Source organism: Mirounga leonina, unplaced genomic scaffold (genome assembly GCF_011800145.1).
Source record: "Mirounga leonina isolate KUSES-001 unplaced genomic scaffold, KU_Mleo_1.0 Mir_53, whole genome shotgun sequence".
Taxonomy (NCBI): Eukaryota; Metazoa; Chordata; class Mammalia; order Carnivora; family Phocidae; genus Mirounga; species Mirounga leonina.
Genome location: NW_023270807.1, coordinates 54,228,235 through 54,250,242, shown reverse-complemented (window position 1 = coordinate 54,250,242; position 22,008 = coordinate 54,228,235). Strand labels below are relative to the sequence as shown.

The window sequence follows — 22,008 nt, the reverse complement described above, 5'->3', positions numbered from 1 at the left end:
TGTTTTTTTGTGTGTGTATATTTGTGCAAATGGTGGAAAAAGCCCAAACCAAAGGTTATGTTCTTTATTTAATTGAATCATACTACCTCTCTTTCTATAGTCATTTTGGAACTGGTTGAATAAACTACTTAAAACACTCTTTGAAAAATCAAGTGACCGAAGACGACCTTCTGTGCCTGTAATCCAGCCCAGGGATCCATTAGGTTTTAGTTGGTGGATCGTCACTCATGTAGCATCACTTTACCAGTTTGATCGCCATGGAACACCAGACGAAATGGTAAGATTTTATTTTTTTAAATTGCCTTATATTATTAATTAATATATATTTTTTGTAGACAGAAAGTAAGTGAGCACAGAAACACAACAAAAATTAGATCACAATCCTACAGAGATAAATTCAGCTTTTGAATCTAGAAGTTTTAGACCTTTCTGTAAACATCTAGACAAATGATAATCTTTATGTTTTTATTGTTTGTTTAAGGAAAAACACCTTGTAGAAGACTTGGGATCTAATCCTGGCTCTGTTACTAAGTAGTTGCTTGACCTTCAGTAAATTACTTCAACCTTTCTGGGCCTCTATTCCCCCATCCAGAAATCTAGGGATTGAGTTGTTCGGAAAATGTCTTTTAGTTCTAACATCTGTAAGACTGCTGACGGGAAAGCTTATATCTCCAGTAGTGAATTAGTAGTTTCTGTGAATAATTTCATAAAATTATTTCCTCAGAATAATACTTCTTTAGGGAAGCTTTTTATAAAGATAATCTGTTAACCATGAGATTTACTTCAAATAGATTTTAATTATTAATTTCTAGTTAGAAACATTTTTTACAGTGTTATTTAAAAACCCCTATGAATAAAACTGGCTGGTAGACATATTTATTTGAAACCCTATTTGTGTATAATTTCTTCCATGTTTAGAAGTCAGTAGCATACTATTCTGTCAGCCCATCAGCTCCATAAAATAAATGTCTAGAATCTTGAAGCCAGGGTGTCTGTATTTTCAATACTGGTCTCTTTTTTTTGATCATCAGACCTACCCACGAGTTTCTAAAAAATTCAGATTTCCAGATCTCAGCTCTGGAGATCCTGATTTAGCAATCTGGTTTGGAGTTTGGGAATTCTTATTTTTAAAAAGTTTCTTGGTTCTCATCATCTACCAGGTATAGGGATCATTGCTTATGAAGCCTGTTCCTTGACAGATTTTTCTCTCTTTGAAATACTGGACAGAGTCAGCTCAGAAATCATGCATGGAATCTGAAGATCAGTTAACATTGACAGTAGCGTCATAGAAATGGAAAAGGGCCTCAAAAGGTCCTCTAAATAGTCTCCCTAATAATAATAAGGTTTTTCAGGAGATCGCAAGATAAAGTAAACTAATAAAGTCAGAAAGTACTTTGAGAAACTCACCCACAGCTCAGTATTAACGCATTTAAGCATTGTTTTTATTGAGAGGGATCAATTGAATTTATTTTATTGAGAGGGGATCAATAGAATGAACTTCCCAGAGAAAAGGATTGTATGTCTTTTGTTTCTGTACATGAGTTTTTACAATGCTGATACATAGTACTCAATAAATCTTAGCAGATTGTCATTATTATTGTAGTAACCCTTTTATTGAATATTTTTGTGAAGTTAATAGTTTAACATCTTTTAATTACTAGGATACTAGAACAGCATTAAAAGAACTCAAATAGTAACCTATAATTCTAATGTCTTTACATAAACATTTTATTTCTCTTCCCATTTTAATTCCCCCCAAGTACACATTTCTGATTTTAATCAGTGTAAATAAATATGGTAATTAGTTAAGCACTTCTGAGTTCCCACTGAGTGGCTATCATAATAATAGGTGCCAATGATAGGATATACATGAAACAGATTGTACTGCCTCTTGCTTCAAGGAACATGATTTCAGATTATTAATGCTTGCTGGAATTGCCATTAACACTTGAGCGAGTGAGTGGTGTATTTCAGTAGTGGTTGATATTGACCTCCACGTACTCCCAGTGTGGTACATAATCTAGCTACATTAATATATATCATTACTATTACTGTTGTAATGTTGAGTTGTACTGGTACAACCACCCACAGTTGCATTGCTGAAATCACTCTTCTATTTCATACAGAGAACTCCATAGGAAATTAGTGCTTTTATTAGTTCTGAATCAAGATAGTAATTGAATTGTCTGTATTTAAAATAGCTTAACCTATGTCTTTTAATGTCAGCAGTTCCTGTGTGATTATCTTTTGCCAAAATACATATATTTTTAAAAATCTTAATTCTTTTTTTTTTTAAGAGTTTATTTATTTATTTGACAAAGAGAGAGACAGCTAGAGAGGGAACACAAGCAGAGGGAGTGGGAGAGGGAGAAGCAGGCTTCCCGCTGAGCAGGGAGCCCGACACGGGGCTCAATCCCAGGACCCTGGGATCATGACCCGAGCCAAAGGCAGACGCTTAATGACTGAGCCACCCAGGTGCCCCAAAAATCTTAATTCTTTACGGGGTGCCTGGGTGGCTCAGTCGTTAAGCGTCTGCCTTCGGCTCGGGTCATGATCCCAGGGTCCTGGGATCGAGCCCCGCGTCGGGCTCCTGGCTTAGCTGGGAGCCTGCTTCTCCCTCTCCCACTCCCCCTGCTTGTGTTCCCTCTCTCACTGTGTCTCTCTCTCTGTCAAATAAATAAAATCTTAAAAAAAAAAAAAAAATCTTAATTCTTTAAATTATGTAGGAGGTTTTAGGAGGAAAAAGCTATGATATTTGAAAAAGAACCTCTCGTATGATAAAAATAATAAAGATGTATAATATATATGTATATGTGTATATGTAAAATAGACTTTGCCTGTATTCATGAGTCCTCAGAGAGTTTCAAATGTTTCTGGACTCTATAATAGCTCTTAAAGAAAAATGCAAGCTCTCTAGTTGTTACTAGTTTTCATTAGGGGTGATACCTTCAGCATATTGCATTTGCAAAGTGTTTAATATCTCACAGTTTTTATCTCAGTGAAGTATTGTGAAGCAGATGAGAGGGTAATATGTCCATTTTATGGGTAACAAAACTGAGGTACACAGTACTTAAATCAGCCTGTTTTTATCACTTAGATAAACTTGATATTAAGGTCCTCCTAAAGAGTGCCTTTTATGAATAGGCCTTTGGTAGGGTAATGATGTGTACCAGTTTGCCGTGGACAGTCCCAATTATGCCTATGATCCCCTTATCGTATCTGGTTAGTTTTCCCTTTTACTCTCAGAAGTGTGTCAATTTGGTTCTTAAAGTCATATAATCATTCTAATCTATGAAACGTAAAGGCATATTGACTCATCCTTTCAGAGAGATTATATAGGATGTTAATTTGGGTCTGTGATATATTTAGATCAGACTTTTGAAAATTATCTGAATTCATTTTTCTCCTTATGATATAGTATCATAGCCAACTGCCATATAGAAAATGGCCATGCAGGGGCATATGGGTGGCTCAGTCCCTTAAGCGTCTGCCTTCGGCTCAGGTCATGATCCCAGGGTCCTGGGATCGAGCCCCGCATCGGGCTCCTTGCTCAGCTGGGAGCCTGCTTCCCCGCCCCCACCCCCCCACCCCCGCCGCTGCCCCTGCTTGTGAGCACACACACTCTCTCTCTCTCTCTGTGTCAAATAAATAAATAAATAACCTTTAAAAAAAAGAAAATGGCCATGTGTTAAGCATACTTTATTTCACTAGCAAGTAATCTGGTGTGAGGATGATAGGAAGTGATAATGGTTAGGCCTACATTCTTCAGTGGAGAATATCTCTAGTGTTATAAAAACCATAGAGATGTTTCAGTTTTTAAATGTGAACTGCTTTGCCCTGAAAGTTAGCATGAAATCTTTACATTTTAAATAGGTTTCAGATATGCTTAATTTTTTAATTTTATTTTAAAAGTTTTGTGTGAATTGAACTTTGGCTATATGTATATTTAAATCACGAAACTTGCCAATTGCTTAATATAGGCTTATAAGGAAAATTTGGTATCTCATTTCTCATGCCAGAGATTTTCATGTATTTCTATTTAATGCTTTTCTTTCAACCTAGATAAGAGTGTGTTATCCTCTCACAATCCCTGTCATCTATTTTAAAAGCAAATATCCTTTAAAGAGAAAAGATATTTTTGGGCATTGCAGGGATCAGTTTAACAGTATTTTCCCTGCTCAGAACATAGTGCAATCAGTCAGGCCAGCTGTTGCTCGTCTTTGAAACATCTGAAATGGTGACTAGATAAAAGGTCTGAAGTGAAAGTTGTATTAGGTTACCTAGTCTGCTGGAAGTGGAGTATAAGGGATCTATTTTATATTTGTGATGGAGACACCACTATCCTGAGGCTTAAGTGGGTGTCTTAGCTTTGATGGTGGGATAAGAAATATAAAACATAGCCCAAAATTGATGACTTCCTATTTCCTTTCTATCAGAGGAATTATGTATAATTAGTATGTAGAAAAAAAATGTAGATGCTCGAGGTTCAATTTTGCTGTGGGAAAAAAAATATCCTTTGATACATAGTCTCTTACTCAGACTTGATTTGGGCATGATTTAGTTGCCATTCTTTAATCTGAATGATGGTTTATTTTTGTTTTAGATTATAGCCACAGTATTGATCCACAGAGTTGAAATTCCTTGGACAAAAATTATGTTACTTCTCTATGATTCATGTGATTCAAAATGCCTAGATAGAACAGAAATTAAAATATACTCATTAACACTATCAAATTATAAGGCTATATACACCAATCCTGTCATATTCCTGCTTATTTGGGACTAGTGGTGATGTTTTCTTAGTAAAGAGCAATATAAAAGTGAATTACTCAAAGCTGAGGGAAGGCTTGTTAGAAAATGGAAGGAATACTAGCTTTGGAGCAAAATCCTTGCTCTGACTTGTATATACATGACCTCTCTGAGACTTAATTGTGTTATCTGTGAAATGGAAAAATTTTCTTTTGAGGAAGTAATAATGTAAAGACATTAACACAGTGTACATATAGTATTATGGGACAAAATCATCTTTTTTTTTTAAGATTTATTTAGAGAGAGAGAGAGAGAGCACGTGAGAATGCCTGGGCCCTGGGCTTGTGCGAGTGTGGGGAGGGGCAGAGGAAGAGAATCTTAAGCCGACTTCCTTCCGCCAAGTGCAGAGTCCAGTGCAGGGCTGGATCCCACAACCTTGATATGACCTGAGCCAAAATCAAGAGTTGGATACTCGAGTGACTGAACCACCCAGGTGCCCCTAAAATGGTCTCCTTTTGGAAGAGTTTTAGGGCTAATTACCAAGTTTTAGGGCACAATCTCAAGACTGCTCTCATTTCTGACACCAATTGCAAGCCCAAGAATTCCCAAAACCATATAATTTACTTAGACTTACAGAACTCACTGAAAACTCTTATACTCAGGGTTATGGTTTATTACAGGGAAAGGATGAAAATTAAGATTAGCTAAGGAAAAGTATATAGTGCAGAGTCCAGGAGAAGTACCAGATGTGGAGCTCCTTTTGTTTTCTCCCCATGTAGTCAAGATCCGTTAGTCTTCTGGCATCAGTGTGTGACAGTATGTGGGGAGTATTTCCAACCAGGAAAGCTTGCCTAAACTGCAGTGTTCAGTTTTTATTGGAGCTCCTTTGCATAGGCATGATGGATTGATAGCCTGCATGGTTGATCTCAGTCTTCAAATCAACTGTCCCCGTCTCCATAGCCCTTAGTGTAAGTCACATTGTTGGGTTTTGGGCATGGCCAGCCTCCACCTTCAACTATACTATTAGACTATGCAGTAGAACTCTAGGCCCCCAGGCAAACAAAGATACTCCTTATCAGGTATAACATTCCAAGGGCCTAGAGATTACTTACCTGAATCCTTGGCTTCAGTAAAGGCCAGACTCTCTTTGGGCAAAGCCAAATGCTTTACTACACATTCTCTCATAAATGTTTTGCTTTCACTTTACTTACATAAATGTATTTTAAAAAGTCAAAAATTCTTCTGCTAAAAATAACCAAGTTGTTGCGTGAGTTATCTATTACTGTGTAACAAAACTTGGCAGCTTAAAACAATAAACCGTGATTATCTCACACAGTTCCTGAGTGTCAGGTATGCAGCAGGAGCTTAGCTGGATGGTTCTGGCCCAGGATCCTTCATGAGGTTGTGGTTAGCCATTAGCAGGTGCTTCAGGCTCTGAAGACTTGACTGGAGCTGGAGGATTCACTGCCAGTCTTTCTCATGTTGTGAGGAGACTTTGGTTACTACTGATCACATAGGCCTCTGCAGGCCTGTTCACACTATGGTTTTTCCCTGACGGAGTCAACAAGAGAGAGATTTTCATTAAGATGGAAGCTTCAGTGTCTTCTAACCTAATCTTGGAAGTGACATACTATCACTCCTATTAGTGTTGATATTCTGTTGGTGACAGACCAACTCTGGTACAGTGTGGGGTGGGGTGGGGTGGGGGTGATGAAGAGTTAAATAAATGTGTGAATACTGGAAGACAGGGGTCATTTGGGGCCATTTTTAGAGAGTGGCTACCAGTCACTGAGTACCTTTATTAAGGAAATGTTTATTTAGTGATTTTATGTAGTTAGCATCTTACATGAACATTATCCAGCCATTTAAAATCAAGAATATTGAACATGCTTTAATCCTTTATTGGTCATTTGGGTTCATCCTTCTAAACAACAGTAGGGATGGTAGGATATGCAAAGGCTCTTTGCTTCTATTCTTTAAGGCCTCTGGCTTTGCCTTTTGAGGTCTTACCTTTTGTACCTTTTTCACTCTCTGTCAGAAACTAGTTGTTCCTTGCTTCCTCTCGGAGGCATTTTCTTTGCTTCTGGTTTTGACCAATATGCACATATATCCAAAGCTTTAAGAAACTGAGTATCAAGTGAACTGTGTATCCTATGAGAAAGTCCTCCAGGCTTTCCTGTGGGAAGGTGAAGTCGTTTTTAGTGCCCAGCTTTTGTGAAGTATTTTGGCTTTTTGAAAGTTGTTTTCAGCTTTCTTCCTTATTGTGAGGAGTTTTCCAGATAGTTGGGGTTGCCAGATAAGTGACCATTGATTAAATGAGGTAGCACTGTGTATATAATTTTTTAATTTTCTGTATAAAATTTTTAGTTACTTGTTTACTAGAGTAGACTCTCTTAACATTATTATGCATAAAATGAAAAAAATCTCTGGTAAGTACCGAATAAGGAAAAACACTCAAGGCATAAAAACTCCACAAACTACATGAAGTTTTTTTGTGGTTTTTCCTGTTAGATTATATATGACAGCAAAAATTAAATATTTGTTAAAACATTTATAATTTTATAGAAATCCCATTGTTTAATAAAACAACTCCTGATAAGGTTTATATTGGATTGGAATAGTTATAAGCTTTTTTTCTACCAAGTCTGTCACATAACTCTTTGTCCAAGTAATTTTAGACATTCAAGAAATTGTAATGATGTCTGATGATGTTTGTACTTCCTAGCTTGCTGTACTATAATTTGAATGCATAATTAAGAGCAATAATTTTGGTGCAATATTCTCCCTTTCTAGAGACAAATGGAATCAAATTGGAATTTTGTAGAAGAACTGCTTAAAAAGTCCATCAATGTTCAGGTATGCTTTTAAAGTGACACAGTTTGTGGGCTTTGCTAAATTTTTAACGTTCCAGATTTTATAAGAACCAAGCAAACTCTTAAAATGATTTAAATAACAAACTTCGTTTACTTATTAAAAACCTGAGGTAGAATCCTCATTCTTTGTCAATGAAGGGTCAGCATGAGATCATTGCTATGAGTGCCTGTCCTTTGAAGATTTTTATTTGAAACACTGAGTTGCCAGTTGAAGGACAAATAAAATTATCCTAGTTGGTGACTTTGACAAAATATATTCAGAATAAGTAGTAGATGTTTCAAAACTATAAGCCATTCCTTGACTGTATGGTATCAAGTCTAGGAGACATGATGAGGGAGATAGTAGCATTGGAAATTCAGCTATATCCTCATCACAGCAGGAAGGTGACTTGCCTTGCTGAGCAATTTGTCTTACAGGCTCGAATCATACTCTAACTGATAAGGTCCTAGTTTCTGAGCCCTCATTTCATACGTTATCATTTTTCTTTCTGCAGAGCTGTTAATGTAGTGCTTCATGGCCCAGAGGTCAGATCTGACCTCCTTTTAAAATAGTTTTAAATGTGCTCTTCATCACATCTTTAAACATACTGTATTGTAGTCCTGTAAAGTTTTGTAATAGAAGTTATTTATGTAAGAATTTAAGGGGAAATTTTAGTAAAGAATATTATTAAATTTGGGAAGTAGATTACTTTTCTGTTAGGAAATAAAGATTGTTAAAAACTTGTAGAGGAATAAACAAGAAATATGATAGTACAAGATTGATACATATATATCACATGTACATACGTACATACGTACCCATTTGTACAAACACACACATACTCATTTATTTTGTAGCGATATCTTTAAAACTCATTTAAATAGACTGAAATTGTCTTTTCCCTGTTATCTATATTAACTTAATTTCCTTAGGTGAAGCATATAATAACTAAGTACATTTAGTTTATAATATGAATCTTCTAATTCAGTAAAGATTCTAGGATAGAATTCCAAAGATTTGTGCACATATAAGTTGTATGAAAAACAAAAGATTATTTCAACCATTGTAAAATTTTTTATTTTTGTTTTTTTCTATGTCATTTTAATTGGCTTTCTCATTCATCATTCTTTTTGAGAACATATTGATTTAGTAATTCAGAAAGTCTCTTACATATATTTTTTTTCTTTAAGAATGTAGGGAATCACTAAAAAGTGTTTATTGTTCTTTGAATTAGCTATTAATCCAATCTCAATGCCTTAACATAACATAGCTTAAAAACCTCTTAGTTATACTTCCTTTAGGCTTTAACAGTGTATGAATTTATGGTTTTGTTCAGGTAGGTTTTAAATTACAGAATATTTCTTAGGAGGCTCTAAAGGTTCATATGGGTAAGTACCCATATACTCATAATGGTCTGGGACAAACAGGAGAAAGAATTCATCATCATATCTCTTCCATAGAAAAGTTTGCTCTTTGACCAAGAGATTGAAAACCCTCCTTCAACCCTTTTAGTTGCTTGAAAATCAATTCTTTTTTTCTTTGGATTTATGACTCATTCTAATTTTGATGTTAAATGAAGTTAACTCATTTACTTGAGAAAAAAAAACTTTGGAATGTCTTACTCATAATGTGATAAAAGTTATTCTGATACTGCATAATATATGTTTACAATATAACTAGTATTTTAATGGTGTTAGCTAAACCTGTTTTGAGGATAAATAAGTAATTCTTGGAAGTAGGTAGTATGACCATCAGAATTTTCCTGGCTTGTGGTTTCCCAGAATGTGGGACTTTCAGTGCTACAACCAGAAAAGTCCTGAGCAAACTGAGAAGCCAGTCATCTTAGAAGTAGAGAGAGTATAGCTAATACAAGAAACTTTCTCTGGGAATTTAGACGTAGTGTAAAGTCAAAATCATTTTTCCTGTGAGAGAAGTCATTATAATATTTAGAAAGAAGTAGTCCATTTTCTCTAGTGATCTTTCAATTTTGTCATGCCTTGATTGTATCAAATTAGATTTTATAAGTAGTATAGTACTACTTGCTGGAGTTCTTGAAATCAATTTTGTGGGTGCAGTAGGTGGTCATAAAGAATAAGTAATATGTTTGAATAGAGCCATCAGTTTGATTATATCTGTTTTCCCCCATTGAGGTAAATTAAAATCTGACCATGCTCATGTGCTTTGACTTTATCTCCAACAGTGAAAGAATCCATTTGCAGTATTTAAAAAACATACATTCCACATATAGAGCAGTCGTCAAATATAATTGGTAGGCATGCCACTGTAATTTTAATTAAGCAAATAATGTTCCAAATCTTTTTCTAGCCAGAAAGGATTTTCTAGAAACAGACATTGTACTTTGTTAGTAAAAAGAACATATATTGTTTAATTTTGCTTCTCTAGGTATGATTGAATAGTTCTTAACTTAAAAACAGTTTTTTAGAGGCAGTACTATTTAATATTTGTGTATGCTGACAGTATTGTTCTACCTTTAAAACAGCATTATTGTTTTCATATGAAAAGGGAGATATTTCCTTTTATACTACCTGCTTTTTAAAGCCTCATTTTCTGACATCACAGAAACAATTTCCTACTAAAGGCTATGGGTGGGTATAAAAAGAAATCCTAAACAAGTGTAATATTCTTTAAAAATTATTTTCATTTGCCAAGGAGTCTGAGGAGTCCAAGGCTAAAAACAACTTAGAATGTGATTAGATTTGAATGATGTGGCACTGTAACCTTTTTTTTTTTTTAAGACTTTATTTATTTAGGGGGAAGAGAGAGAGCAGGGGGAGGGGCAGAGGAGAGGCAGAGAATCTCAAGCAGACTCCCTGCTGAGCATGGAATCCAGTGCAGGACCATCTCACAACCCTGAGATCATGAGCTGAGTTGAAACCAAGTCAGATGTTCAACTGACTGAGCAACCCAGGCACACCTGGGACAGTAATCTTCTAATTATTAATTCAGAATCATTGTGTTTCTTGGACAGACGGATCTTGACTGGGATATTGAAGTTCAATTTACTTTTTTTTTTAAAGATTTTATTTATTTGACGGAGAGAGACACAGCAAGAGAGGGAACACAAGCAGGGGGAGTGGGAGAGGGAGAAGCAGGCTTCCCACCAAGCAGGGAGCCTGATGCGGGGCTTGATCCCAGGACCCTGGGATCATGGCCTGAGCCAAAGGCAGACGCTTAACGACTGAGCACCCAGGTGCCCCGAAGTTCAATTTACTTTATCCAGTCCTAAAAATAAGTCCAATCAGACAGACTGACAGTCATTATTTAGCTTGCAAATAAATTTTATTCTTCTGATGATTTCTTTTAGGTAGGTTTGTTATGCATAAAGAAATGAACCCCCAATTATTAAATTGCTATTTTTATAAAATAAGCTAAAAGTATTTTTTTTTTGATCCCAGTATAGTTAAAATAGCGTTATATTCGTTTTAGGTATACAATATAGTGATTCAACAATTCCATATATTACTCAGTACTCATCACAATAAGTGTACTCTTGATCCCCTACACCTGTTCTGCCATTCCCCCGCCCACCTCCCCTCTGGTAGCCATGTTTGTTCTCTATAATTAAAAGTCCGTTTTTTTGGTTTTGTCTTTTTCCCCCTTGTTTGTTTTGTTTCTTAAATTTCATATATAAGTGAAATGATATGGTATTTGCCTCTCTCTGACGGGCTTATTTTGCTTAGCATTATACTCTCCAGCTCCATCCATGTTTTTGCAAATGGCAAGATTTCATTCTTTTTTTTTTTTTTATGGCTGAGTAATATTCCATTGTGTGTGTGTGTGTGTGTGTGTGTGTGTGTACACACCGTTCTTTATCCATTCATCTATCGATGGACACTTGGGCTGCTTCCATAATTTAGCTATTGTAAGTAATGCTGCTATAAACATAGGGCTGCATATATCCTTTCAAATTAGTATTTTTGTATTCTTTGGGTAAATACCCAGTAGTATGATTACTAGATCAAATGGTAATTCTTTTTTTAACTTTTTGAGGAAGCTCCGTACTGTTTTGCAGAGTGGCTGCACCAGTTTACATTCCCATCAACAGTGGAAAGAGGGTTTCTTTTTCTCCACATTCTCGTCAGCGCTTGTTTCTTTAGTGTTTTTGATTTTAGCCCTTCTGACAGGTGTGAGGGGATATCTCAATATGGTTTTGATTTGCATTGCCCGGATGATTAGTGATGTTGAGCATCCTTTCATGTGTATGTTAGCCATAAAAGAGTAAATGTTTCCATTTTTAGTTCAATAAAAGAATTTCATGCATGGAATATACTTGAATTTAATATGCCTAAATTTGATCTTTCAAAATAAAGATAGGAAGACATTCTTTAACAAGTGGGGCACCTGGGTGGCTCAGTCGGTTATGCGTCTGCCTTCGGCTCAGGTCATGATCAGAGGGTCCTAGGATGGAGCTCCACGTTGAGCTCCCCACTTAACAGGGAGTCTGCTTCTCCCTCTGTCCCTCCCCCTACTTGTGCTCTCTCTTTCTCCTCTCTCTCAAATAAATAAAATCTTTAAAAAAATTTAAAATTAAAAAGGACTAAAGCAGAGATCAGGAGCAGGCACTATGGAATATTCTGGGGTAGCTTTCTCATTAAATAGTCTATGCACACTCACACAGCTGAGATGAGACACAGAGAGCCCACAGGTCTTGTGAAAAATGCAAAAGCTGAGGAGCATAGCCTCTGGGATTGAGGCAGGCAGGTTTAAGGCTGTGTAGAAAAGAGGGGCCCATAGGCCTTCTGGTTTATTAAAAAATCTTTAATCAGAGGGCACGGATTTAAATGTAGTCATTCAAACCTCTCGGTTTAGGTAGAGTTTGACCTTAACACTCACAAAATTGAAATATATCAGCTTAGGGTACGGTACTGAGAACCTTTTACATTCATTATATGATCATCAAAAGAGTCAACATTGGGCCTAAAAAAATACATCTCTCTTGTGGACAAGAAAGTGATAGCTGCCCCTATGCAAGCACTGTACTTAGCACTTAATGTACATTCTTAATGTACACTTAATGTTTATGACAATCTTGTGAAGTTCCATTTTATACATTAAGAAACGAGGGCCTTGGCCAGGTTAAGGAGTTTGTCCAAGTTCATATAGATAACTGAGAAGTGGCAAAGCTGGGATTTGAGTCTTCATATGTGCTTTATTCATAGTGTGCTCTCTCAATGCATTTGACTTTGTAGAAATATTTTTTTTTTTTCCAGAGGGGCAGGATGGAGAGGGGAAGAGGGAGAGAGAGAATCTTAAGCTCCATGCTGGGCATGGAGCCAGATGCAGGGCTTGATCCCAGAACCCTGAGATCATGACATGAGCCAAAATCAAGAGTTGGCACTTGACTGAGCCATCCAGGTGCCACTGTAGGATTCTTAATAAAAACTATTTTTTTCATTATTTCTATTTTAAGTCTTCTTTGATGCTATGTGTTTAATTAATAATCCATTTTGGTTTCTAGACCTGTTTTGGTGATACTTGTGGAAAGCATCTCAATTTTTCCATATTTTTGTTTGTTTATTTGTTTTTTGTGTTTTGTTTTGTTTTTTTTTCTCTCCAGTAAGTGTGTGTTGGGAAAATGTACGGTAGGAAAATATCCTCAAGCATTCTCCAGTACTCTTCCTCACTGTATTTCAGCTCTTTTTTCTCATTATGAATTTGAGCTAAGATGTCTGTTTGCTCCTCTACTCCTGACTATTTTGTATTCCTATCTCTGAGTATCTGGACTTGAAGATGGCCAAATTCTTTCTCTCCTTATTCAACTGATGTGCACAGACACACATTTTTAGAAACTTTTAAGAAAAAATTAAGGGAAAATGGTTCAAAACAAAGCAATAGTTGAATATACAGAACATGAAAATGTATTTTATAATAAATACTATCTGTAATTAATTAAGGGCTAAACAGACTTACTTTTTAAGTCACACCTATCCTGCCAGAACTGTGGAGAAAATGGTATTTTCTAAGCCATTGCTTTTCATTGTAATCTGTAGCCACTATCAGGAAAAGGAAGCAAAATTTATCTCCTGCCCTTTAAAAAAATAAAAAATCCCCCAGGATATGATATTTAATTTCTTCCTGATTGGGCACAGTGTAAAGAACATGGGCTCTGGCCTCACAAACTTTGCTTCAAATCTTGGGTGGTCACTAAAAGCAATCTTGATCAAATCTGGTGTGCATTAAATGTTCACTTCCTTTCTGTTTTTGGAAAGGGGCATAGAATGGTATGTATAATAGGCTTTGGAATCATAAATCCTAGCTCCTTCCCAAGTGGATGTGCATGCTATTTGTAACTTCTGAACCCCAGCCTTCTTTTCTGTGAAATGAAGGTAATGAAACTGAGATGGTATGAGACCTACATGAACTAACATATGTAAAATGTCACATGATGCCTGACAATTGTTTTTCCCAAACCTCGTATATTTTATAATTTAAATATCTTTTTGTGGGTTTTACATTGCATGTGAGTTTCAGATACCCAGTAAAACAAAACAAACTCTTCAAAATGAACCCACTTTAAAAATATAACCTACTTTTTAATCTTAAAGTATAATAAAATTAGCATGCTTTAATTTATGAGTAGTGTGCCACAGGAATGAGCCTGGGTTTTGTTTAATATTTTCATAATAAAATCAAAGAATGTTAGCGATGGACAGAAACTTCTCTTCTTTGGTTAAATGAGTTTACTTGTCTATTAGAGAAGCTAAGTATCTTTCCCTAAGCCATACAGCTACTTGGTAAAAAGAGGCACCCGAACCTAGATCTCAGTTTAATTCATGAAATATTTGTGGAGTTTCTTTGGCAAACCAGGCAGTGTGCTAGACCCTGGAGAATTATCCTAATTCTCAGAGAGCTTATAGACACTTGAAAGCCAATAAACACTAAATTTAACAAGGTAAGTGCTGTGATATAGGTGTGCGTAGGATGCCAAGGAGCGTAAAAGAAGGTCACTGTCAGTGTGGAATTTAATAAGTTTCCTTGAGGACTTGAAGCCTGAATATATTCTAAAGGATTAATAATTAAAAGAGTTGTGAGAGGGGAATAATTAGATGAGTTAATGCCTTATCAAAAAAAAAATCTCATGTTTGGTTCACTCTCTTTCAAAGAATTACTTTTATTAGTGACCCCAACGTTATTGTGTGTATCACCCTGTCCTCTAAGTTTCTTAATATCCTCACATCTAATCAGATTTTCTCTGACTTATCTCACCCACTTTCCATAGTTATGCTTTACATTTTTTCATTTTTCTTTTCATTTTCATTCTGCCTGACACTATTGATTTTTTCCATTTTCTGTTCTTCCATGTCCAAACTTTCCTCCTTAAACGATTTAGATTATACACCTCCTTAATATAGTCATTCCATCACAAACACCTTTAATTCCATAGTCCTCAGCTGTTTTAACTTGGCAAAACCTAGTCCTTTCCTACACCCCTGCCAACCTCTCTCCCCAGCTGAATATTGCTAAAGTCAAATGATCTTTCTTACAGACTGCTCTGACTCTAAATTCTTGATCATAGATCTCAAATGGCAGCCAGCTCTAGAGTCTTTGCTTTTCGACTCTCCAAAATTACTTATTTGAGAATTTCTTTTTAACACACAATTCAATGCATGCTTTGCCCCAATTAACTTAGCCAAGAATCTTACCTTTTAAATCATTGAGTAAATAGAACCAGTCATTTGAGAACACCTTTTTGTACCTTCAAATCTCCCAACATGTCCGCTTTGTACTCTACCTCTCAATTTGTTCTTCTATCTTACTGAAAGTGTTACTATTTCTATCAAAAGCTAATTCCTTTACCTGTGTACTGGATCTTGTCTCTTCTTAACTATTCAAGGACTTTATATATCTTAACTTAAATATCTCTATTTCCTCACCTCCTATATTATATCCTCGGCTTGCCATAGTTAAGCTTCTGTCTGTGCCATCTCTGAAACTACTCTGTCAAGGCCATCAGTAACTTCTGTGTTGTCAAATCCAAAAATTCTTTCTTCTTCTCATTTTAACCTCTCAACATTCAACTCTGTTGACTATTTCCCTTTTCCAAAATATTTCTTTTGGTTTCCATGATATCTGGTTCCCTTCCTACTTCATTGGCTGATAATTCCTCTCCTTTCGATACCTAAATGTTGGAATAGCAAAAGGCTCACAGTTCTGGATCCTTTACTCATTTTCATGTATACTCTTTCCTTGGTTGATCTTATCTAGCCTCTTAGCTCTAAAAACCATCACTATGAAAGTAACATCTGAATAACTATCAACAGCTCTGGTTTTTCCCTTGAGCCCTAGGCCTACATATCACATTATCTACATAATATCTCCACTTGGTTGCCCTTGTGCACTCTCCCATCTGTTCCTCCCCTAGCCTTTGCCATCTCAAGAAATGGTACCATCAACTCATTTTCTTAAGCCAAAACCTGGGAGTTCTCCGTAATTGTTAATTGCTCTCTTACTTTCATACATTCATATAACTCATCAAAAAAATCCCATTGCCTCTGTTTCTAAATATATCTTTAAAGTTGTGTGCTTATCTTAGTCTTACAGTTTCACATAACTGTCTTCTAAACTTTGAGGTGGCAGGAGGAGACAGAAGTAGAAATAAAAAAAGTAGACACTTCAATTTTCTGTGATGGAATAACCATGCATGTTTGTTAAAAAGTGACACACCACTCAACCCCAGTCATTCAACAGTTATTTAAAGCTTACTATATAACCACACACCTTCAGATCTCCCAGTGTGTCTGCTTTGTATTTGAACTCACAGTCTGTTTTTCTGTTATATTGCAAGTCTCACTATTTACTTTCTAACCAGTCTTCCTGCTTCTATTCTTAATGAATTCATTCTCCATGCATGATCAAGAGCAGTATTTTTAAAACAATCACGTTACTCCTGTGCTTACAGTCTTCTAATGGTTTCCCAGCATATGTAAAATAAAACCCATACTTCCTATCAAGACTACCAAAGCCCAAAGGAAACATGGTCCATGGATATCTCTGACTTAATCCTGTAATACCAAGCTTACTGCTAATTTCCATGTGTTTTCTCTGCCATGAGTGCTTTTGTTCAGGCCTTTAATGGCTGGCTCTTTTTCATTCTATCAGCCAACCCTCAAAAAGGTCTTTTCATTCATAGCTTCTGATATACTAACAATCCACATCCTCTACCACTAACTGCCAGATTACCCTGCTTTGTTTTGCTTTGCACAGCAGTCACAACTGTTTACATTTATCTTGTTTGTTTCAGTGTCCTCTTTTCCCATTCTCCTCCAAAGTGTAACTTCTATTAGTGCTTGTACCATGTCTGACTTATCCTTTGCTCTATGCCTAATACCTTAGAATAGTGCCTGGTTTATATAGTAAGCTTTATTTTTTTTTAATTTTTTGTTATGTTAATCACCATACATTACATCATTAGTTTTAGATGTAGTGTTCCATGATTCATTGTTTGCATATAACACCCAGTGCTCCATGCAGTACGTGCCCTCTTTAATACCCTCACCGGGCTAACCCATCTCCCACCCCCCTCCCCTCTGGAACCCTCAGTTTGTTTTTCAGAGTCCATCATCTCTCATGGTTTGTCTCCCCTTCTGATTTCCCCCCCTTCATTCTTCCCCTCCTGCTATCTTCTTTTTTTTTTTCTTAACATATATTGCATTATTTGTTTCAGAGGTACAGATCTGTGATTCAACAGTCTTACACAATTCACAGTGCTCACCATAGCACATATAGTAAGCTTTAAATAAGTAATTATTGAGTGATTCAGTGGTGGGACTTTTATTTTTTTTAAGATTTTATTTATTTATTTGTCAGAGAGAGAGAGACAGCGAGAGAGGGAACACAAGCAGGGGGAGCGGGAGAGGGAGAAACAGGCTTCCCGCTGAGCAGGGAGCCCGATGCTGGGCTCGATCCCAGGACCCCGGGACCATGACCTGAGCCGAAGACAGACGCCTAACGACTGAGCCACCCAGGTGCCCTTCGGTGGTGCGACTTTTAAACAAACATGCATGATTATTTCATCATAGAAGTTTGATTACTGACTGCATTTTTTTCACTTCTTACTCCTGTTGCCATTTCCTAAGAGGTTAAAATGCATGTACTCTGCTAATCTGAGTCTCTCCTATTCCTACAAAGAATTTGACCTAGTGCTTAAGGATGACCAAGTCCTCTGGATTTGTGTACATTTAATTATTAGTTCATTTTTGCTCCTTCATTCTAGTTTGGGTTTCTTTTACATTCTCTGGGTTTCCTACACCATTCAGTTATGAAACAATTATGTAATTTTTTTAAGTTTTTTTTTTTTTTTTTTTTTTTTAAGTAATCTCTACACCTGACATAGGGCTCAAACTTATGACCCCGAGATAAAGAGTTGCATGCTTTTCTGACTAGACCAGCCAGGTACCCCACACCTATTGTAACCTTTAAGTAATTGTGTTAAAAGTCATGTTGAGTTATGTAATTCCTATTATCTGAGTATGTGAGTAGTCTCTAAAGCAAATTTTTAGAAGTATACCTCATGCTGATTTAGAACTTCTGGTCTGAAGATGAGAGTGGGTATGACTTGGTGATACATATTCATATTCTTTTAGAAGCAGGTTATCCAGTGCAATATCAAGTAATAATACTCATGTTTCCAGAGCCCATTTACTTTCCCACAATTTCAGTTTATTTTTTAGGATGGTATACTAGAAGAACAATTACGAATGCATCTTCACTGTTGTTTGACACTTTGTGATTTCTGGGAGCCAAACATTGCAATTGTCACCATTCTATGGGAATATTATAGTAAGAACCTGGTAAGTAAATAGAATATGAATTTGTTCCAGGAATTTGAAGAATTTGTACATATGTGAGGAATGTTTTTATGGTTTAATTAAGAATAGTTATCTATAGAGCATTGACAAAAGGGAATGAGCATTTGCGTCCCTTTTCTCTTAAGAGGGAGACTAAGCAAAGTAGCCAAAATTGTACCAGAAAGATATTTTTTTAATCCTCATTTATTCATATTTTCTAACAATTACTGATTGCTTGCAACACACTGAACAGTTAATACTATCCCGAGTGAGACATAGTCTTGGCATTTGAGTTGCTCATAGGCTAGTGGGCAGATACACATACATTGTGGGGGGAAAAGTTACAGTACTGTGGAATGCCAAAGGACAGAGTATCTGACCCAGTGTATAGACTTGTGGAAGACTTTAAGACGTTGTAATTTTTTAACTGAGGAATGCATGGAGTTTACAAGTACAGAAGAAAAGAGCATTCAGGCAAAAGGAATATTATGAATAAATGTATGAACACATAAAAACATGATATTTTCCTACCATGTTAAATAAATAGTTCTGAATGATAGGTTTGAGATAACTGTGGAGAGAGACAGCAGATAGGGAAAGTAGGTAGACAAGGTAGTCAGTGGCTAGATTATGTGCATGTTGAGTTATGATTTATTCTGGAGACATAGGGTACCAAGGACGTGACATTTTAGATATGTGTGTGAGAAGGTTTTTTTCTGAAAATGGTATAGATGAATTGGGTGCCAGTTAGTAGTCCAATGTAAAAATACATGCTAATAATGTGGTGAGTAAAATAGGGTTTAGAAAAGAGAGGAGAAATTAGGAAAATAAAAATTTTAAAGGTAGATTTATAGGATTTAGTTACTTTTTATGTGTGGGGAGAAGAGAAGATTTGGAATGTTTGGGTTTCTGGGAAATAGTGAACCCCTCAGTCAAGATAGAAAATGGAAATAGGAGATTTACAAGTAAATTACTAGTTTATACATAATGGAGCTTATGAAAAATGAGAAAAATACTCTTCTTTGAAGCATAATTTCAGGCTGATTGGAGAAATGACCCATTCTAGTTCTGAGGTAACATGTATAATATGAGTCTCTAGTGTCTTGTATTTGAAAGGAGGGAATATCAAAGTAAGATGGAGTCCTGTCAAAATGACACAGGAGCCAAATTGAAGGAGCTCCTGTTGCCCTGATGCTGGGTAGATTTTGAGCATAAGAAAGAATAATGACTGTTGTGGATTAAAACTTATCAAATACATTTAAATCCTTGAGTGTATGATGCCTTTAGAAAAGTTACTATTCTGGGGGAAAAAAAAAAATACCCTCATTATTCCGGAAAAAAAACCCATCATTCTGAAAACTGTAAATAAGGGAAAATATAAACTATATTTTAGAGTAACCAAATTTCTAAGGAGCTAATTGAGAAGTAATGATAGAATTAGAAAATTACTATTTGTACACCTGATGAAGTAAAGTATCTGGGCAGTGATCATCAGTGGCTGCTAAAACTGTTTAGTGAAAGTCTGGTGGGGATCACTCAAATGAATAGATCAGGTTGACAACACACCCAATCTTAACATTACAAAAGGAATGACACAACTTATGTCTCTCTTTCCTAAATTACAATAGGAAGTGCCCAGTACCATCAATGGAAGATTCTTATCAGAAAACTCCACTTGCATGAATCTGATCAGTCCTCTAGATACAGCTACCAATTTACAGAAAGGAGAGGGGATAAAAAAATACATTACATGACACTAGGGAGATATAAGCAGCTAAATACAGATTGGAGAAAATTCTACACAATAAATGACCTGATATAAAAATAAATGGTATGACATAAAGGCTGGGAAACTTCAAGAATAGAAGAGATTAAAGAATTCTTATTTACTCAGACTTAATACTTCTTTTCTTTCTTTCTTTCTTTATTTGCTTTTAGAATAGTTCTTTCAGCATCTCTTGGCTTCCTTTGAAAGGCCTTACATATATCATTAAGTCACCCTTGTCAATGCTAGAAATGGTGAAGACCTGCTGTTGTGATAAACAAGATAATGACCTTTATAAATCCAGCAGTAGTTACACCATTTTCCTTTGCATTTTGGCAAAAGTTGTTAAGAAAGCAATGAAGAACAATGGCCCTCATCCTTGGAAACAAATCAAAGGAAGGTATGTGCCATATCTTTCTTTGTCATGAATGTTCACTGTAGAGAAGCATTACTTACTGTTTGTGTTTTTTTAGTTAACTTGTGCTTGGAAGTCTTTGTGGTTTATACATTTAAAATGTATCCCTTAGTGTATACAGGACAACAAAACATGTAGCCTTTTGATCCTGCCAATTTGTAACAGGAACAAATTTAATATCTATAACTTGTAGAGGATTTTAGTTTATCTCATCTGTCCTGGAGATTGAAATTCCATATATTAAAGTCAGGGCTATTAGAGAATGTTTTTCTTGCCAAAATTAATTGTAATGTTATTATATAAATTCAATGCATAAAGTGTATTCAAAGTTATAGAAATAGAAAACATCTCCAAATCATACATTGGCAGGTAATGGAGTCAACCTATAAAACTTGGTGTTCTTTGAGTCTAGCAGTCCCATAGTCCCTGCTCCCTTGAATGAAAACTAACCAGAGGATAATAGGATGAAATAACTTGATTGTTCTCATTTGGAGAGTATGCCCAGTTTTCATTTCTGGCGTAGTAAAATAAACTTTTGGTCATATTCATCTGTTCTTTTTTTTTTTTTTTTTTCTTTTTTTTTTCAGAGTTTTGCTTGTTATGTGGGTATGAGTTTTGTCTTCCCTTGTTCTTCATTAGCCCTTTTTCTAGCCCTCTTTCTACCACTTGCTTATGTGATGGGAGCTCTTGCATCAGAGTAAGAATACCTTCATATTCTAGGTAGGGACTTCTCAGGAATCACTAAATGAAGTTCCTATTTGATTCCCATATACTGCTTGCAAGGTTATAGTGATAACAGTAGAACTGTTTTTAGAGTATACTTTTTTTTTAATGGTAGCTTCTTTGTTAAACCTCCAAAAATTATGCAGCTCAAACAGTTTTTTCTTTGGTCCCGTTTGCCAGTTTGTTTTTGAATCTTAAATCATTTTGTGGAAGACCTGATACTCAGAACTTTATCTAAAACAAATCACTGGAATGTATTCAGTAACAATTCTATTTATTCCAATTCTGATTCCTTAATTGGTGAGAGAAAAGTACGTCAACTGTTAAATTATATTAACACAAGAGACTTTTAAATGGTTAGTCTTGGACATTTAAACACTAACCATTTTTCTTTATGAGTAGGTAAAAATAAATTTTTCCAGCATTTTGAATTGTCTTAGGTATAATTATAGCAAGAGCAGATCTTTGTGAGGGGTAGAGGAAGAAAGAGTTTAAGGAAAATTGTATAAAACTGTCCTGTTAAGATTTCTTTAAAGCACATCAAATTGTACTGAAGGGAGTATATATTCTTTATTTGTCAATAAAAATTAAGAAAGGTGAGTAAGAGTTCTAAAATAATAGGATAAGCCACGTAATGTATGAAAAGAACATTTCGGGCGCCTGGGTGGCTCAGTTGGTTAAGCAACTGCCTTCGG

The 22,008-nt window shown here is 35.8% G+C and overlaps 1 protein-coding gene across 2 annotated transcripts in view; it reads left to right on the top strand.

Moving 5' to 3' along the window:
- The window catches only part of MMS22L (MMS22 like, DNA repair protein), a 132,864-nt gene that overhangs the window by 23,663 nt on the left and 87,193 nt on the right, over positions 1-22,008 (top strand). For both annotated transcript variants that reach the window (XM_034991562.1, XM_034991561.1), the window contains 4 exons: positions 101-277; positions 7,543-7,605; positions 18,294-18,413; positions 20,349-20,575. In XM_034991562.1, the coding sequence (XP_034847453.1) occupies positions 101-277; positions 7,543-7,605; positions 18,294-18,413; positions 20,349-20,575 (587 nt within the window). The remainder of the gene's footprint in view (positions 1-100; positions 278-7,542; positions 7,606-18,293; positions 18,414-20,348; positions 20,576-22,008) is intronic.